Raw genomic sequence first — 17,910 nt, 5'->3', positions numbered from 1 at the left:
CTATTACAAGAGACAAAGAAGGACACTACATAATGATCAAGAGATCAATCCAAGAAGAAGATATAACAATAGTAAATATTTATGCACCCAACATAGGAGCACCTCAATACATAAGGCAAATGCTAACAGCCATAAAAGGGGAAATCAACAGGAACACAATCATACTAGGGGACTTTAACACCCCCTTTCACCAATGGACAGATCACCCAAAATGCAAATAAATGAGGAAAAACAAGCTTTAAATGCCACGTTAGACAAGATGGACTTAATTGATATTTATAGGACATTCCATCCAAAAACAACAGAATACACTTTCTTCTCAAGTGCTTATGGAACATACTCCAGAATAGATCAGATCTTGGATCACAAATCAAGCCTTGGAAAATTTAAGAAAATTGAAATCACATCAAGTATCTTTTCCAACCACAACGCTATGAGACTAGATATCAATTACAGGAAAAAACCTGTAAGAAATACAAACACATGGAGACTAAACAATATGCTATGAAATAACCACGAGATCACTGAAGAAATCAAAAGGGAATTAAAAAATACCTAGAAACAAATGGCAATGAAAACACGATGAGCGAAAACCTATGGGATGCAGCAAAAGCAGTTCTAAGATGGAAGTTTATAGCAGTACAATTCTACCTCAAGAAACAAGAAACATCTCAAATAAACAACCAAACCTTACACTTAAAGCAATTCAAGAAGAACAAAAAAAGGCCAAAGTTAGCAGAAGGAAAGAAATCATAAAGATCAGAGCAGAAATAAATGAAAACGAAATGAAGGAAATGATAGCAAAGATTAATAAAACTAAAAGCTGGTTCTTTGAGAAGATAAACAAAATTGATAAACCATTAGCCAGACTCATCAACAAAAAAAAGGGAAAAGACTCAAATCAACAGAATTAGAAATGAAAAAGAAGTAACCACTGACACTGCAGAAATACAAAGGATCATGAGAGATTACTACAAGCAACTATATGCCAATAAAATGGACAACCTGGAAGAAATGGACAAATTCTTAGAAAAGAACAATCTTCCAAGACTGAACAAGAAGAAATAGAAAACATAAACAGACCAATCACAAGCACTGAAATTGAAACTGTGATTAAAAATCTTCCAACAAACAAAAGCCCAGGACCAGATGGCTTCACAGGTGTATTCTATCAAACATTTGCAGAAGAGCTAACAAATAGTCTTCTCAAACTCTTCCAAAATACAACAGAGGGAGGAACACTCCCAAACTCATTCTACGAGGCCACCATCACCATGATACCAAAACCAGACAAAGATGTCACAAGAAAAGAAAACTACAGGCCAATATCACAGATGAACATAGATGCAAAAATCCTCAACAAAATACTAGCAAACAGAATCCAGCAGCACATTAAAAGGATCATAAACCATGATCAAGTGGAGTTTATCCCCGGAATGCAAGGATTCTTCAATACACGCAAATCAATCAATGTGATACACCATATTAACAAATTGAAGGAGAAAAACCATAAGATCATCTCAATAGATGCAGAAAAAGCTTTTGATAAAATTCAACACCCATTTATGATAAAAACCCTCCAGAAAGTAGGCATAGAGGGAACTTACCTCAACATAATAAAGGTCATATATGACAAACCCACAGCCAACATCATTCTCAATGGTGAAAAACAGACTATTTCCACTAAGATCAGGAACAAGACAAAGTTGCCCACTCTCACCACTATTATTCAACATAGTTTTGGAAGTTTTAGCCACAGCAATCAGAGAAGAAATAGAAACAAAAGGAATCCAAATTGGAAAAGAAGAAGTAAAACTGTCACTGTTTGCAGATGACATGATACTATACATAGAGAATCCTAAAGTTGTTACCAGAAAACTACTAGAGCTAATCAATGAATTTGGTAAAGTAGCAGGATACAAAGTTAATGCACAGAAATCTCTTGCATTCCTATACACTAATGATGAAAAATCTGAAAGATAATTAAGGAAACACTCCCATTTACCATTGCAACAAAAAGAATAAAATACCTAGGAATAAACCTACCTAAGGAGACAAAAGACCTTTATGCAGAAAACTATAAGACACTGATGAAAGAAATTAAAGACGATACAAACAGATGAAGATATATACCAACTTCTTGGATTGGAAGAATCAACATTGTAAAAATGAGTCTACTACCCAAAGCAATCTACAGATTCAATGCAATCCCTATCAAACTACCACTGGCATTTTTCACAGAACTAGAACAAAAAATTTCACAGTTTGTATGGAAACACAAAAAATCCCGAATAGCCAAAGCAATCTTGAGAAAGAAAAACAGAGCTGGAGGAATCAGGCTCCCTGACTTCAGACTATACTACAAAACTACAGTAATGAAGACAGTATGGTACTGGCACAAAAACAGAAATATAGATCAATGGAACAGTATAGAAGGCCCAGAGGTATACCCATGCACATATGGTCACCTTATTTTTGATAAAGGAGGCAAGAATATACAATGGAGAAAAGATAGCCTCTTCAATAAGTGGTGCTGGGAAAACTGGACAGCTACATGTAAAAGAATGAAATTAGAACACTCCCTAACACCATACACAAAAATAAACTCAATATGGATTAAAGGCCTAAATGTAAAGCCAGACACTATTAAACTTAGAGGAAAACATAGGCAGGACACTGTTTAACATAAATCACAGCGAGATCCTTTTTGACCCACCTCCTAGAGAAATGGAAATAAAAACAAAAATAAACAAATGGGACCTAATGAATCTTAAAAGCTTCTATACAACAAAGGAAACCATAAAAAATACGAAAAGGCAACCTTCAGAATGGGAGAAATATTTGCAAACGAAGCAACTGACAAAGGATTAATCTCCAAAATTTACAAGCAGCTCATGCAGCTCAATATCAAAAAAACAAACAACCGAATCCAAAAATGAGCAGAAGACCTAAATAGACATTTCTCCAAAGAAGATATACAGATTGCCAACAAACACATGAAAGGATGCTCAACACCCCTAATCATTTGAGAAATGCAAATCAAAACTACAATGAGGTATCACGTCACACCAGTCAGAATGGCCGACATCAAAAAATCTACAAAGAATAAATGCTGGAGAGGGTGTGGAGAAAAGGGAACCCTCTTGCACTGTTGGTGGGAGTGTAAATTGATACAGCCACTATGGAGAACAGTATGGAGGTTCCTTAAAAAACTAAAAATAGAACTACCATACGACCCAGCAATCTCACTACTGGGCATATATCCGGAGAAAACCATAATTCAAAAAGAGACACATACCACAATGTTCATTGCAGCTTTATTTACTATAGCCAGGACATGGGAGTAACCTAAATGTCCATCGACGGGTGAATGGATAAAGAAGATGTGACACATATATACAATGGAATATTTCTCAGCCATAAAAAGAAACGAAATTGCTTTATTTGTAGTGAGGAGGATGGACCTAGAGTCTGTCATACTGAGTGAAGTAAGTCAGAAAGAGAAAAACAAATACCATATGCTAACACATATATATGGAATCTAAAAAAAAAAAAAAAAAGAATGGTTCTGAAGAACCTTAGGGGCAGGACAGGAATAAAGACGCAGATGTAGAGAATGGGCTTGAGGACACGGGGAGGGGAAAGTGTAAGCTGGGAGGAAGTGAGAGAGTGGCATGGACACATATATACTACCAAATGTAAAAAAGATTGCTAGTGGGAAGCAACTGCATAGCACAGGTCAGTGCTTTGTGACCACCTAGAGGGGTGGGATAGGGAGAGTAGGAGAGAGACACAAGAGGGAGGAGATATGGGGATATATGTATATGTATAGCTGATTCACTTTGTTATAAAGCAGAAACTAACACACCATTTTAAAGCAATTATACTCCAATAAAGATGTTAAAAAAAAAAGAATTAATGGCATACTAAAATTTGACATGCTTTCTAACTCAGTGTATGATGATGGTTGCAGACATCCTGTTTTCTGATCTTACATTCAGAATTGAGTTAGTGAGAACTCGTAATAATTTGGTGTAGATATGATTCCATTTATGTGACAAACTGAGTCCTGAAGAAATATATGCAAAGTGGATTTTTTCTTTTTCATATATTCAGACATTTTTTATTACACTAAAGTTGTGCCCTATTAAATGAATAGTCTAAATCAGTTTGTAACATGAGTTTCTTAGTAGTAAATTAAACGTCTTCATCGCACTTACTCACATGCTTCCTCTTAAAATTCATTTCTCCATCCTTCACATTTCCAACAAAACTTCCATCTGTATAAATATGCAGCCCCACCAGTTTATAACCTCTCTGAATGTATCTTGATTTTTTTTTACCTATGTGTCCCCTAGTGGAGTAGTTCTTAATCAGAAGTGCACATCAGAATTTTCTTGAAAGTTGTTAAAAAATACACAGGCCAGGACCCCACACCAAACCTACTGAATCAAAAGAGGAGAATGGAGAGTACATTTTGTTATGGTTCTCAGGTGATTTTGATCAGCTGACCTTTGGTTAAGAGCTAAAGAGAGCTCTTGTCTAGCACTGTTAAGAGGGGTGTTTAAGAAATGATTAGTGGAATGAACTCTTTTCAACAATGTCCTAAATTCCTCTACACATTTGAGGCCCAATGTAAGGCCCCTCTCCGTTCAGCATCCCTCATTCTTCTTGTATGTGCCTGTCTCTATTGCTCCTTCCTGCCCATGCCTATCTCTGCTCTCCTATATTGTTATTATTGTCCTATAGGATAATGCTCTCCTTTTTATCCTGCCATCTGTTTCCTCTAGAGAGAAAATGTGAACTACTTAAGTGTAGAAGCTATCTTGTATTTCTTTTTATCATCTTCCTCTACCATCCCAAGCCCCCTATATCACACATTTTATTTCCTTTCTAGCACTTCTAAATACCTAAATTGATTATGTGTATTGTTTCCTTGGTTATTATGTGTTTCCCTTTAATAGAATGTAAAGTCCTTAAAAACAAGGACACTATGACTTATTCAAAGTTCTAGCCCAGTGCCTAAACCTAAAAAAGTATCTAGTTCTCAAAATATATTTGATAAGTAAGTGAACTACCTAGAGGATTGATTTTTTGTGTGTATAAATGTAGTGAATTGTATATTACGTTTATTTAGTTTCCACTGTACCAAATCATTCACTGCTTTCAGTCCCATCTGCTAGTCCTTGCTCTGCAAAAGCCATCATGTGAAAGATATAAAGGGCAAGTAAATGTATTTTATTCTGTCAAGATAAATCAAGTTCATTTAAGGTCTCTTTTTGAAGGAACTAGAAATTATATATTCTTTAGAATGGATAAATTCCAAGGTGAAAAGTAGAAAATGATAGACCTCTAAATGGAGTTAATGTATTTATTAATAAATGAAATGTTGCTTATATTTTAGAGAATTTCTTAATTTTAGTTTGGGAGTTCATTTGTTGACTCATAACAATGACCCTGATGTAATATTTACTCAGACCCTGGTGCTATCTGTAAAAATTCAAGATCAGCTGTATGAACAAACACATAATTCTACTCTGGGTTCTACAGCACACATTTTAGCAGAGTCAAAGTGAGTTTGTTTCCACTATACATATAAAATATTATCAGGATCGAGATACTAGGCACCAAAATGAGTGTGGTTGGCTAGGAACATTTGTCTTTAGGGCTGCCCTTAACCTTATACTAGATGAGGGAACCATCAATTTATCAGGGTAAAGAAAAGTTGCTTCTCTACTTGAATTTCTTGCAATTGTTCCTCCTTGTCTCAACTTAACATGCAGAATGTAAAGAATCCCACACTTACATGGGGTTGGTTTTCTTCTCATGCATATATTCCAGAATGCCATGAGTCATCAAGGGGTGCTGCCATTGTGATGCAACTATGATGACGCCAATGATACCCTGTGATGAACCATAATGTTCAAAATGTTTAATCTTAATGTGAAGTAGGTACAAAGTTCATGGCTTGAAAATATTGGAGGAGATTATTCACTTACTCTGTGAGTAGCTGCATTTATAAGAGTCACTTAATTCTTCAATGTGATTAATATAATGTAACTATCATAACGTCAAGGTTAATAATAGTTACCATCTATTGTGCACTCACCATATGCTAGGATCTGTGCTAATGTTTCTGTATCTTATTTCATTTAATCTGCTTAACAGGAGGCGGGGATCTTTATTCCTATTTTTAGATGAGGAATCCGAATTTTTCAAATAATAAGTAATTTACTATATGGTGGAATTTGTATATGAAAACCCAACTTGTTTGAATCTAAGCACTCTGTCCCTATGATGCCATGTTATATTCCACACCAATGTAAATTATCACCCTCTAAATTTCCAGTTGGAAAAAGACAGAATAATTTCCATTATAAAGAGACCCTTTCACTTCAAAGTAAAACACTTTTGATGACAGATATGCACAACTTGCATTCACCTCAATAAGAAGAAAGAGTAAGAAAAAGGGAAGAAGAGGACTAGAACAAAATCAAAACCTACGAGAGCAGAAAGATGCACCAGTGTAGGCTGACAGCCTGTAAGCTAAAGAAAATCTCCACCATCTTTTGAAATCTGCGGGTAAGACTGAATCTCTCTGAATCACAATTGTCTCATTCACCAAAAAAGATGACCATGCAGGCCCCTGCTTCACTCTGGAATGGGCAGTGTCACTTTCTAGTCTGGTTTTCTGCTCTCAGTCACACCTCGACTTCAGGTATTCTTTCCATTTACACTTTCTGCTAGGAAGGCCATTGAGTGGTCTCTCCATCTTTCCACAGAACTTTCCATGATACACATGGCAAAACTAAACTGCATCCTGGTTTTTCATGGCACCCAATCCTTCTTTCCATCTGATGTAACAGAATTACTTTCCTATGCATCTGGCTCTCACCTCATTGAGCTACTGGGATCAGGGAGCTGGTCATCATTTAATCTCCCTCTTTACTACTTCCCTGCATAAAACATAAAACAAGTGGATTACACAAAATATGTTCTCCACAAGTGTCCAATAGGGGAGAAGACATGATTCATGACTGTTTATTTTATCCTACTAAACATATGGTACTATTTAGCCTACTTTATTATGATGTGTCATTAAAAAATAAGTAGCTTTTAAAAAGTTTCCCAGAATTAGGACAGATGCACTGTGGACCACATTCCTAAAAGAGCTGTTTTACTGGAACAGTCACGGAAGAGATACGTATCTTCAGGACAAAGAAACACTAAGAGAGAACAGTGCTTTTTTCGATTCCTCAAGTCGAGAAAAATCCAGTTCTGGAGTTGTCTCTACATCAAAGTTAGTCAAATTAAGCAGCTTTCTCCCTCTCTCTTCGTATTATCTACTTGTCATGATTAAAATGCCCTACTAGCTTCTAAATGGGCCCTAAAAGCTGGCCCTTTTTATCTTGGGATTCCAGAGGCAAAATCTTAGGACCACCCTTCATCCAAATGCCAACATGCTACCAGTAGAGATTATTCCTTTATGTTAAATATTATTCTCTCCCAGAAATTCTCTTTTCAAAGAGAAGTTTAGTCTAAATCCCTTTATCAGAGAGGAAAGAGATTTTAAGAGTCAGATGAACTTGAAGTTAAATCTATCTGACTTCTGCCATGACCTGCTGTGTAAAGTCCTCCTTGCTTTGTAAAGCTGACATTAGCCTCTCTTGTAAAACAGGGAAAATGATACTTAGCAAGGTTTTTGAATGAGATGGTACTGGTAATATTTTTAGTGTACTGTTCTGCAAAATAAATGATCAATAAATAATAACTTTGACGAGGGCCCTGGGACACATAAAGAAACCAGAAGGGAGGTGGTTGGAAATTCTGGCCTCTTAGTAGTGGGTGGGAAAGAGCCCCGGTTGAGATATGGTAAATAAAGCAGCTTCTCATTAGGAGGTGTGCTCTCTAGTCATTTAATGCATTTCATTATACTTGTTAAAGTCATTCATTTCATTATTCTTGTTAAAGACATCGGGCTATGGTTAAGTCATTCTTGGTCTTAAAGTACTTTTATATCTTAATATGGAACTTTTCTAGTTAATCCCTGTCTGTTGCAATACTAGATCAACTAAAGTATATTCGGAGGGTTTTCAGAGAGTTTGAAAGTTCGGGATTTTTGAATGTCAGATACTAGCTCCCAAACTCTACTCCTTCCCTTGAACATAGATCTGGTATTTTTTTTCAGCTTGCAGCGAGGGGTTTAATTTTCACTTCCTCCCAGCGGCTCTCTACGGTCCCAGAAGGTGGGGCGTCTGGCATCCGTGTGTGGTTTGGGGGTAGTAACCTCTCTCGGGGCTGCCGCCCGCCTCCACCCACCGCGGCGGCCGTGACGTCACAGGCGATGCCCGGGTGCCCGCCCGGCCTATAAAGCTGCAGGTGCGCGCCGCGCCTCCGGAACGTTCGCACACCTTGCGCGCGAGCCGGAGCCCAGGGATCCCGAGGCGAGCTTCAGGAGCTGCCTCCAGCGCCCGAGCCCGGCCGGGCCTGCGAGCACGGCCGCAAGACTCCCCTTGTCCCCCCTCTCCCCACCACCTCGTCCTCCCTCCAGCAGCTCCCGGCCGAGTTGCCTCAGAGACCGCAACGCCGCCGCTCCGAGGGACCAATGAGAGCCCCGCTGCTGCTGCCGGCGCCTGTGGTGCTGTTGCTGTTGATCTTCGGCTCAGGTGAGGACATCCCGGCTCTGAGCTGCTGCCCAGCGCTTCTCCCACCGCGGGCACCTCTTGAATTTTGCTGCTGCTTCTCCAAAAACACCGCCCCTCGGCGCCCCCGGCTCTGTCCCGTGGGAGGTGATCGAGGTCCCTCCCTCCCTGTGGATACTCCCTGGGAGGAAGAGAAAAGTGGGTGGGTGTCTTAGATGTTCCAAGCTAGCAAGAGGGAGCCTGAGAATCCTTGTACTCTTACTTGAGTCCAGCTGAAGGAGAACTTAGAGATCCTGTGATCCAAATAAAGATAAAGATAAGATAAAGAAACCAAGGTACAGAGAGGTGAAGTGATTTCCGCAGATCTTGGAGAAGAGTGGTTAAGTCTCGGACCGAGGAGTGCTACCTCCTGCCTAAATTCTCCATCTCCACTGTCAAGTGATTTTGTTTTTACTTTTCTAGAGGGCCTCGCATCGTCCCAGGGAGAAGTTAAAAGTACCACTCTGACACTGCTTTATTGAGACCTAAAAGATAAAGCAGGGGCTTAATTCTGGCCCCCAAATCTTACCTAGTCCCTAGTTTTACTCTACGTGAGAACAATAATAAGAAACAATGGCAATAAGAATAATTATTATCAACTACTTTTTACATTTTATATACATACTCTTGTTAAAAATGTGAGCACGTGTTAGGAAAATCTGGTATTTATCTCTAGAACCTGTTTATTAAAATGGGACAGGTAACATTCTAGAAACTACAAATGCATTTGGTATGTGAAGTTATGACAATATTTAGATATTACTTCTTAAATAATTATATGACATTAATTTGCCTACTTGGTAGTATATATATATATATATATATATATATATATATATATATATATATATATATATATATATTGGTGTGGAAATTAATGTGGGCTATCTGTGGAAAAGAAAACAATGAAAGAAGCTCTGTAACTGGCACAACAAACAGCCATGTGTTGGCAAAATGTGAAGTTGCTTTCATAAGTGACTCAATCACAAACAATAGCACATGTACAATAACTGCTTTGAAGATAAACCTGTCTCCCGAATGCAACTGACTGGTGAGAAAAGGCATTCTGCTTTACTTTCTCTTTTCTTCCCTTTTTCTTGCTCCCATAGCCCATTATACTGCTGGATTAGACGTCAATGACACCTACTCTGGGAAAGGGAAACCATTTTCTGGGGACCACACTGCTGATGGATTTGAGGTGACCTCAAGGAGTCAGATGTCCTCGGGAAGTGAGATTTCTCCTGCGAGTGAAATGCCTTCTAGTAGCGAACTGTCCTCGGACATCGACTCTGACTATGCAGAAGAGTACGATAACGAACCACAAATATCTGGCTATATTGTAGATGATTTAGTCAGAGGTGAGTAGAGGATGAGGTGACAGTGTAGCCTATAAGATGTGTGGTTTGGATGAGCAAAGCTGCTTCCAAAGAAAAGCTGCTCCCCAGATCTCCCAGGGGCTTTCTTGTGTGTATGACTGTTGTATACCCCACTAGGTAAGCTAGCAACTGAGATGGAAAGAGCTATTGACATCCTATGTGTCTGGAACTCTAACAAACGTTTTATGTCTAGTAAGTCTAATCTTCACAACTCTGTGAAGTAGGAATTGTTATCATTTTACAGATGTGATAACTGAAGCTCAAGAAGGTTAAGCATTCTGCCCCAAATTCCACAGCCAGAATGAGAAACTCCAATCTGTTTGGTCCCAGATACTCTGCCACATGACCCCCTCCCCCCCCAATCTGAGAAACAGATTAAACATCAACAAGTCCTATATACTTAGTGTCAGCTTTTATAGCCACTCCCCACCACCACTTTTCTCTAAATAACTGCATTTTGACACAAATAAGGGAACAGAAAGAAGTAATGGGAGAGGAACGATTGGATCTTAGCCTTTGTGAATTAGATGTTGAGAAATTGGTAATAATAATAGTAATACCACCTTATGGAAATATTGAAGAAGGACAAATACGCATGGATTTTATATTGCTAAAATCACTATTTAACCCCAAATCTCATTTGTCAGTTAAATAATAGTGACCTATAATTTTTTTCTCTTTTGCTGTTATCTGATCTTTTAAAAAGAGCATTTGCTTAAAATGAGGGTACCAAAGTAAGAGGTCAGTATTGTTCATTGCCCTCATATTACTTTGGAGTTAGAGGGCAGATCGTCAATAAATCAGATCTAAATATCCTGGGAGCATCCACTATGGAGGCAGGACTTAAGGACCCTTCTTTCCTGACTGTAGTTTCCCTGAATCCTCCCCATCTGTCTAGCTCCCAGAACTGGTGAAGGGAGAGCAGGTGACACCACAAGGATGGTGACTGGGTTAAGTGGCAGGTGGGAAAAGCTTTATCGATCCCTCCACTTTCCTTCTTTGCTTCAGAATTTGTGCTTTTATAATACATAAGGTGAAGGGGTCCATCTATAATTCTTATTTTTGCAGGGGATGAGACTAGACCATTAAGACTCTAGAAACTATTGTCTTAAAGATGTTTCAAGTTAACATTTCATAAGGCCAAATGAACTGTTGGTGATGAAAATGGCTAGTGGATAAAATTGCAATGCATTGTAAAACAGAGAGGAAATTGATCCATGGGGTTAATGTCTATTGAAGCACTTCAGCATAGTGACCATTTGTCTCCGTCTAAAAATTGTAATATATCTGATAAAGTGCATCATATTGATTTGAAATGTTTCTGTTAGAGGAATTATCCTAATCTGTGGTACTTTTCTTATCATCAGAGGAAAGTTTCAATATAAAAATTGCATAGCCACCTATTAAACATTGCTCCTAATTTGACTATTGTTAATGTTGATATAGTAAATGCTAAAATTTTCATAATATTTATTGGTCATTACCTTAATCATAGGGTTCTATCTTTGATACCCTTCCCTATGTTTCCAGAGTTTTCTATTTAGTGGGTACTGCAGGACCATTATGACTAATTTTATTATGACATTATGATATTTTGCTCTTTCCACTGGACTCTGCTAAATACTTGCTCGGATAAACCTATTCAGGAATTAGTATAACAAAATGCACAGCTCCAATATGAAAACTCCTTCTTCTTATATTTAGCATATGGGTATACTATACCCCGCATAACTGTAACCCTGAACAAAGGTTTCTGTGGATCTGAAGAGTTAGGATGAACCTATGAAGCAGCAAGTACAAATATTTCTGGACTCCCCTTTTTCAAATAGATTGATCATAGAAATGAGCCCCCAGAAGGTATCGATTAATTATAATCTGTTGTAATCTGGGAGTTGGAGAAAATTGATCAACTCTAATGTATAATTCTGTTTTCTTCATTTCAAGTGTTACACACTAATTCCCAATTATGATAGTGAGCACAAGACCAATATGAGTAAAGAAAATCACCAGATATACTCGAATCCCACTTTAATTAATGGAACCGAACTTTTTCCAAGAGAAAACATAATATGGTAGGGAAATAATAGGCTTTAACATCCCAGGACTGGCATTTTCTAGCTACGTGTCCTAGTGCAATTTACTTGTCTTTACTCAACTTCATTTTTCTCATCTGTATCATCTGGATAGTAACAATACATTCAACTGTGATTTGGGTTTAATTAAATTAATGCTCCTTACCAAGAACTTGGTATGTATTAGCAGTGAAAAAAATGTTTAAAATATTTCATGGATTTTCTTAGACAAGTAACTCCTATTATTCCTATTATCAATAATAATAATATTACTGACACAAATAAATTCAAAATATGTTTCTAAGCTAATAAAATAACAAAGGGGTTCAGATATTTAAGTGTCACACAATACAGATATTCTCTTTGTTCAATTATTGTGTATGAGTTGTGTTAAATAATGAGACAAATATAGCTGTTATCCCTGTGAGCTCTCACTGCTAGGACTTCTTTCTCTTATGTCTCCAAAATGGTATTCCAGATGAAGAGAGACTGTTATCAATAAATCTTTTTTTTAGTTGAACAGGTAGTTAAGCCCAAGAAAGACAAAACTGAAAGTTCAAAGACTTCAGATAAACCCAAAAGAAAGAAAAAAGGAGGCAAAAATGGAAAAAATAGAAGAAATAGAAAGAAGAAAAATCCATGTGATGCAGAATTCCAAAATTTCTGCATTCATGGAGAATGCAAATTTATAGAGCACCTGGAAACAGTATCATGCCAGTAAGTTTTCCTAAATTATGTAGAATTCTATATTTCTAACACTGTGTCTGAAACCCCTAACTGCAGAAAACCATTTATTTTTTTCAATATATAAACCAGGGGTTTGCAAACTTTTTCTTAAAGAGCCAGGTAGGAAATATTTTGGGCTTCGTGGGTCAAGGTGAAGTATGTACTCGTATAACCAATTAAAATACAGCCATTTGAGAAAAAAGAAAAAAACATTCTTGGCTTGCATGCTGTAAAAGACCTGGCAAATGGCCAGATTTAACCCATGGGCGATAGTTTGCTAAACCCTGGTGAAAACCATCATTTTACAATATATATTTACAAAACCTCTTGATAAAAAAAGAACTAAAGGTAGTTTTCACATAATGTTGTTCTAGCTTCCTTCCCCCCAAAAGCCGCTAGCACATTAAATGATAGTGGAATGTATTAGCTCCATAACAAGTCACTGACCTCATCAGTTGGTCATACATGGAGCACAAAGAATGAAAAGGTGTGTCTTCTTGGAATATCACACCCAAACGAATCTCAACTTTTTCTTATACTAATAGATCTTTGGCTCAAATGCATTCTATGTCTCATCATTTTGAAATACAAATAAATGTATGGCATGGCTTTTTTTAATGTTAGAATTAGTGGTTGTTTATGATCTGGAAAGCAAACATAAAATTTATTGGAATTTTTTCAGTGATTATAATTTTAAAATATGGGTGTTTGCAGATGTCATCAGGATTACTTTGGTGAACGATGTGGGGAAAAGTCCATGAAGATTCACAGCATGGCTGACAGCAATTTATCAAAAATTGCTTTAGCAGCTATAGCTGCTTTTGTCTCCGCCATGAGCTTCACAGCTATTGCTGTTATTATTACACTCCTGTAAGTAAGGCATATCTTAAAAATCCCTAATAAAATAATGCCGGGTTAATTTTTTTCAGTATTTCTATCACAATGTGGTATCATATTTTAGGTGAGTTATTCTATTGGTGGCATATGATCTTTGGTTATATCTTTATACTTCATTGACAACTCATAGAATATGGTCAAATGGATATTACTTGGGCCACCATTGAAACTTAATACATGAAACCCTTTTCTTGAATGTAAAGTGATAGTTTTGTTTCATGTTATATGGCTACTCATGGTTACTTCCAAATCTCAGAGTGTTGATATCGTCTATGACTATATTAAGCTAAAACAAGCCTCCCAGAAGCTAATTAAGGCCTGGTTCATAGTAGGTTGTCAGAGATATTGCTTTGGTACTAAAAAATTACAAAGAGCTTCAAACCAGGAGCCAAGAAAATATGTCTTCTGCTCCTATTAGAATGCAAAATTCTGAGTTAGGACTTTTATAGCATGGTGTACTGACATACTTAGAGTTTATGCCTATTATTGTCAAGTGCAATAGGGGAACTCAATTATTAAAATAAATTTCCTCCATATGGCATGGCATAGGAAGCAGGGACAATTCTATTACTGTTTCATTCCTGCAGTATCTTCCCTGTGCTCGTAATAACAGACCACATACTTCATTGCATGACCAATGAATGCTAGAACTAGACTGTCCCAGGTAGTAGACACTGGTGGGTATGTAAAAATGGCATTGTCTGTCAAACAAAAGTCAGTGAATTAAGGAAGTTGGGGGAGGGTGTGAATGGCTCTATAATGACTCATGTGCTACTACAGCTTGGGGAAAAGCAAGACTCATTATTCTAATTTCAGGTCTTGGTAAATTACTTTAACAGCTGGACTGTGTACATGATCTACTACTCCTGCCATTCAGGAAACAAGGGGTTATCTTCTGCCATTGTTTGCTATTATTTTAAACTCAGATCAGATAATGATAAAATGACACATAGAATACTGTTTTATGATGCACGTAAAGTTTTATGTGTGGTTTAAATTTGTTTTTTCACACCCTAGAAATTATTTCGATCTGTTAGTACCTCAAGTCAAATATGCAAATGTATTTAGCAAAGATTCCCTCAGACAAACCATTACTATTTGACATAGAAGGATAGAAGAAGAAATTGCCAGTTAGGGAAGATGTTTTGAAAGAATTATTTAAGCTTGTAATTATTCAAGTTGAGATATTTAATAATCCTTTGGAAGAGTATGGAAAAACTTTGTCATGTTGTCCTTTTCTCTGGTATTCTCCCTGTATTTGAAACACATAGCAAATACTTGCTTAAGACATACTTGCTGCTTTTTCATAATTGAACTTGATTTTTTCCCCGAACATCACAACGGAAGTTCTTAAGATTTTAATAGTAATATTTAGTAGATAAAGACCTACTAAAAATAGAATTGCTTGTACAACACTAAGACATTTCAGACCATTGAGTTTTTTGGTAGTAAGTAGTAATAAATAAAACTAGAGGTATTTATTATATTTAGAAATAAATAAAACTCAGTTTGTTTTGTAAGCCTGTTTTTTTTTTTTTTTTTAAAAACTAAGCATTCAGATTAATTTGTACAAGCATACAGTCCTTCTCTGGTAAAACTATACTATCTTCTTCTCCCAATTGTGCATGGCAATTGTGCTAAGTTGGCGGGGGTGGGGGGCGGGATATGAATGTGTTTCATGCTTTCTGAAAGTTTGCATCTCAAGGCACACTTATTTAAATCTCAGTACTTTGAAAATATGTTTATGTAAAGTCAACATAAAGATCCCCTTGAGAAGAACATTCGTGATACTTTTAGCTGGGTTTAGGTTTTGTTTTGGTGGAGTGGTCCATAAGTGTGCAACGGTCTATAACAACTTATGAAAGGAATTCCCTATACTCATGAAACCCCAGTCAATATATAGATGAATAGAACTTTGATAACAGTAGAATATCTTGTTCTCGGAAGGCTTCGAAAACAATACTTCAGGGAATATGAAGGTGCAGCTGAAGAACGAAAGAAACTTCAACAAGAAAATGGAACTGCACGTGCCATAGCATAACTAAAGAGAATATTACAGGTTTGAGTTTTAAAAGATATCTTTATATAATATCCTACAATTAAAAAAAATATAACATCTATTATACGAAGAAAAATGAGCAAAGCATGTTTTCTTAATTATACACTGTGAACATTGGCTACATTAAAGTGTTATTCTTTGAGCATGAGCTGGAGTTCAGTACTGAGAAGGGACTATGTCCTTACTATTATAAGGGATATAAAGATGAGGGAGACACAAATTCTGTTCTCAGACAACTTAGTGTTTAGTAGATAGAAAAAAAGTGTAAGGAATGAGAATACTAGGGGAAGTAAAATATGTCATGAGGAAGGAACCAATGGAATATGAGGAGTTCCCAGTGAAGGAGAAATAGAATCCAGTGGGATACATTTAGGGAGCAGAAAAGCATGTGCATACGGATGGCACTGGAAGTGAGCCTCGAAGAACTGGTGAGATGGGGACAAGCGATTATAAAGGGAAAGGAAGATAAATAGTGTGATATGGGCTAGATTATTTTAGAAATGTTTGAGAAATGGCCTAGTTCCAATGGCGTTGGGGAAGATAAGGTTGAACTGATAGGCTGAGCTCACATGGTGAAGAGCCAGCATCCAGGAGCTTGCGCTACAAATGGGAGGAAGTGGAAACAGCAGGTGGAGTACCCTTATACAGAAAAGAAATAGGAGGGGAGAAGGGGTTCAGATTTGAGAGGCAGCTTGGTCAGAGTATATATTGTAGTTCTACTACTAAGTCAGTAGTACCATTTTTAATCAACACTCCAGATGCTTGGAGAACCACTATATTTAGCATTGGTTAAGTACAGGCATTGTGTTCTGAGCCTGTTACAGAATTAGCTCAGTAAGTCATGAAATAGATAATTATCCATGACAATTCTATACTCAATACTTATTCATCAAAATTTATTAATGAATTGGCTTAATGATCTGAAGCTAAAACCACCAGCATGCATAAGGGTTGATTTCTGGTTATTTAGTGCAATTGAAATTTCTCAAAGGAGGTCCAGAATGACTTTAGGAAAAGGAATGTTGAGCTGGCACATAGTGGTTGCCTATAACTGGTATGTACTATTATTATGCCCTTGGTACCAATTATCTTAAATTAACTGTATATCATAAATACACTGAGCCACTTCATCTTCATTTTTAATTATATCCACTGCATAGATTTGGTTAGGAAAACTATTTCTCATGACTATTGCTGCAATTTTATTAAGCAGAATTTGATGAAACAGGTTTGAGCACATGCAGTCTTTACCTAAGTAGGCATATAAACAAAGCTGATGTGAAAGAAAGATTCAAGTCAAAGGGATGGTTTGTCTCTGAAAAGCTCTTAGCATTTTTCACAAGACATCCTAGAAAAAAAGTTGACAGAAATTCTGATTCCTGATTATTCTTTGACATTTTCTTAAAGCTATGCTGGAATTGAGCTTATCTCTAACACTCTGTTTTATTTTCTAACAGAGTATCAGATCCAAGTCACTGCCAAGTCACAACCCTGAGTGATACATTGGTTCCTCTTTTCAGTGGATCCAGAGAAAACAGAACCTTTCCGTTCTGATGGTTTTAAACTTTCAATGGTCACTTTTTAACCCTAAGTCTTATTTCTGTGTATAAAGATGCATGGAGATAAAAAGTATTTTTTCAAGTTGTAAATAATTTATTTAATATTTAATGGAAATGTATTTATTTTACAGCTCAATAAACTTTTTTAATCAAACAGATTGAGAGTTTGAATATTAGTTTTGACATTGTGAGACTTTAGGGTTATTTTTCTCCTAACATTTAAATGATCATTTTAAAAGGAGTTCCTTCCTTTTATTACTGTTTTTGTGTTCATTTTCAAAACTTACTGCTTTTCTTAGAAAGCACTCTTAATGGGAAAATTATAAACCAGAATCACTTAGCCCTCCCACAAATACTAATATCCCAAACTGGTCTTTCTTATTCTATGTAGAACTTATTCCAAGTCCTGTTAATTAGAAAAGCTTCTAAAATCAACACATGGCATGGCCTCTCTGTTACCGTAAACACAGATATTATAAAAGAAGGAAAATATATTGCCCATCATTATCATCACCATAAACAAGGAGGAGACAAGGTTTG

General features: G+C 36.8%; 1 protein-coding gene across 1 annotated transcript; it reads left to right on the top strand.

Moving 5' to 3' along the window:
* Window positions 1-8,333: 8,333 nt before the first annotated feature.
* Window positions 8,334-17,499, top strand: AREG (amphiregulin). Its single transcript, XM_007179823.2, has 6 exons — window positions 8,334-8,666; window positions 9,791-10,039; window positions 12,645-12,846; window positions 13,570-13,725; window positions 15,700-15,811; window positions 17,269-17,499. Exons 1-5 carry the CDS (start codon window positions 8,606-8,608, stop codon window positions 15,791-15,793), a joined length of 762 nt encoding a protein of 253 aa, XP_007179885.1. The 5' UTR covers window positions 8,334-8,605; the 3' UTR covers window positions 15,794-15,811; window positions 17,269-17,499.
* The last annotated feature ends 411 nt before the right edge of the window (window positions 17,500-17,910 follow it).

This window comes from Balaenoptera acutorostrata, chromosome 5 (genome assembly GCF_949987535.1).
Source record: "Balaenoptera acutorostrata chromosome 5, mBalAcu1.1, whole genome shotgun sequence".
NCBI classification, from domain to species: domain Eukaryota; kingdom Metazoa; phylum Chordata; class Mammalia; order Artiodactyla; family Balaenopteridae; genus Balaenoptera; species Balaenoptera acutorostrata.
The sequence above is the reverse complement of the archived record's forward strand: the minus strand, read 5'-3'. Positions and strand labels throughout refer to the sequence as shown.

Bases quoted from the DNA above. Each gene is read 5' to 3' on its own strand.
- AREG (XM_007179823.2), top strand. From the start codon at position 8,606: ATGAGAGCCCCGCTGCTGCTGCCGGCGCCTGTGGTGCTGTTGCTGTTG. The intron at 8,667-9,790 runs GTGAGGACATCC...TTGCTCCCATAG, and splicing joins GCTGTTGATCTTCGGCTCAG to CCCATTATACTGCTGGATTA. The intron at 13,726-15,699 runs GTAAGTAAGGCA...TGTTCTCGGAAG, and splicing joins GCTGTTATTATTACACTCCT to GCTTCGAAAACAATACTTCA.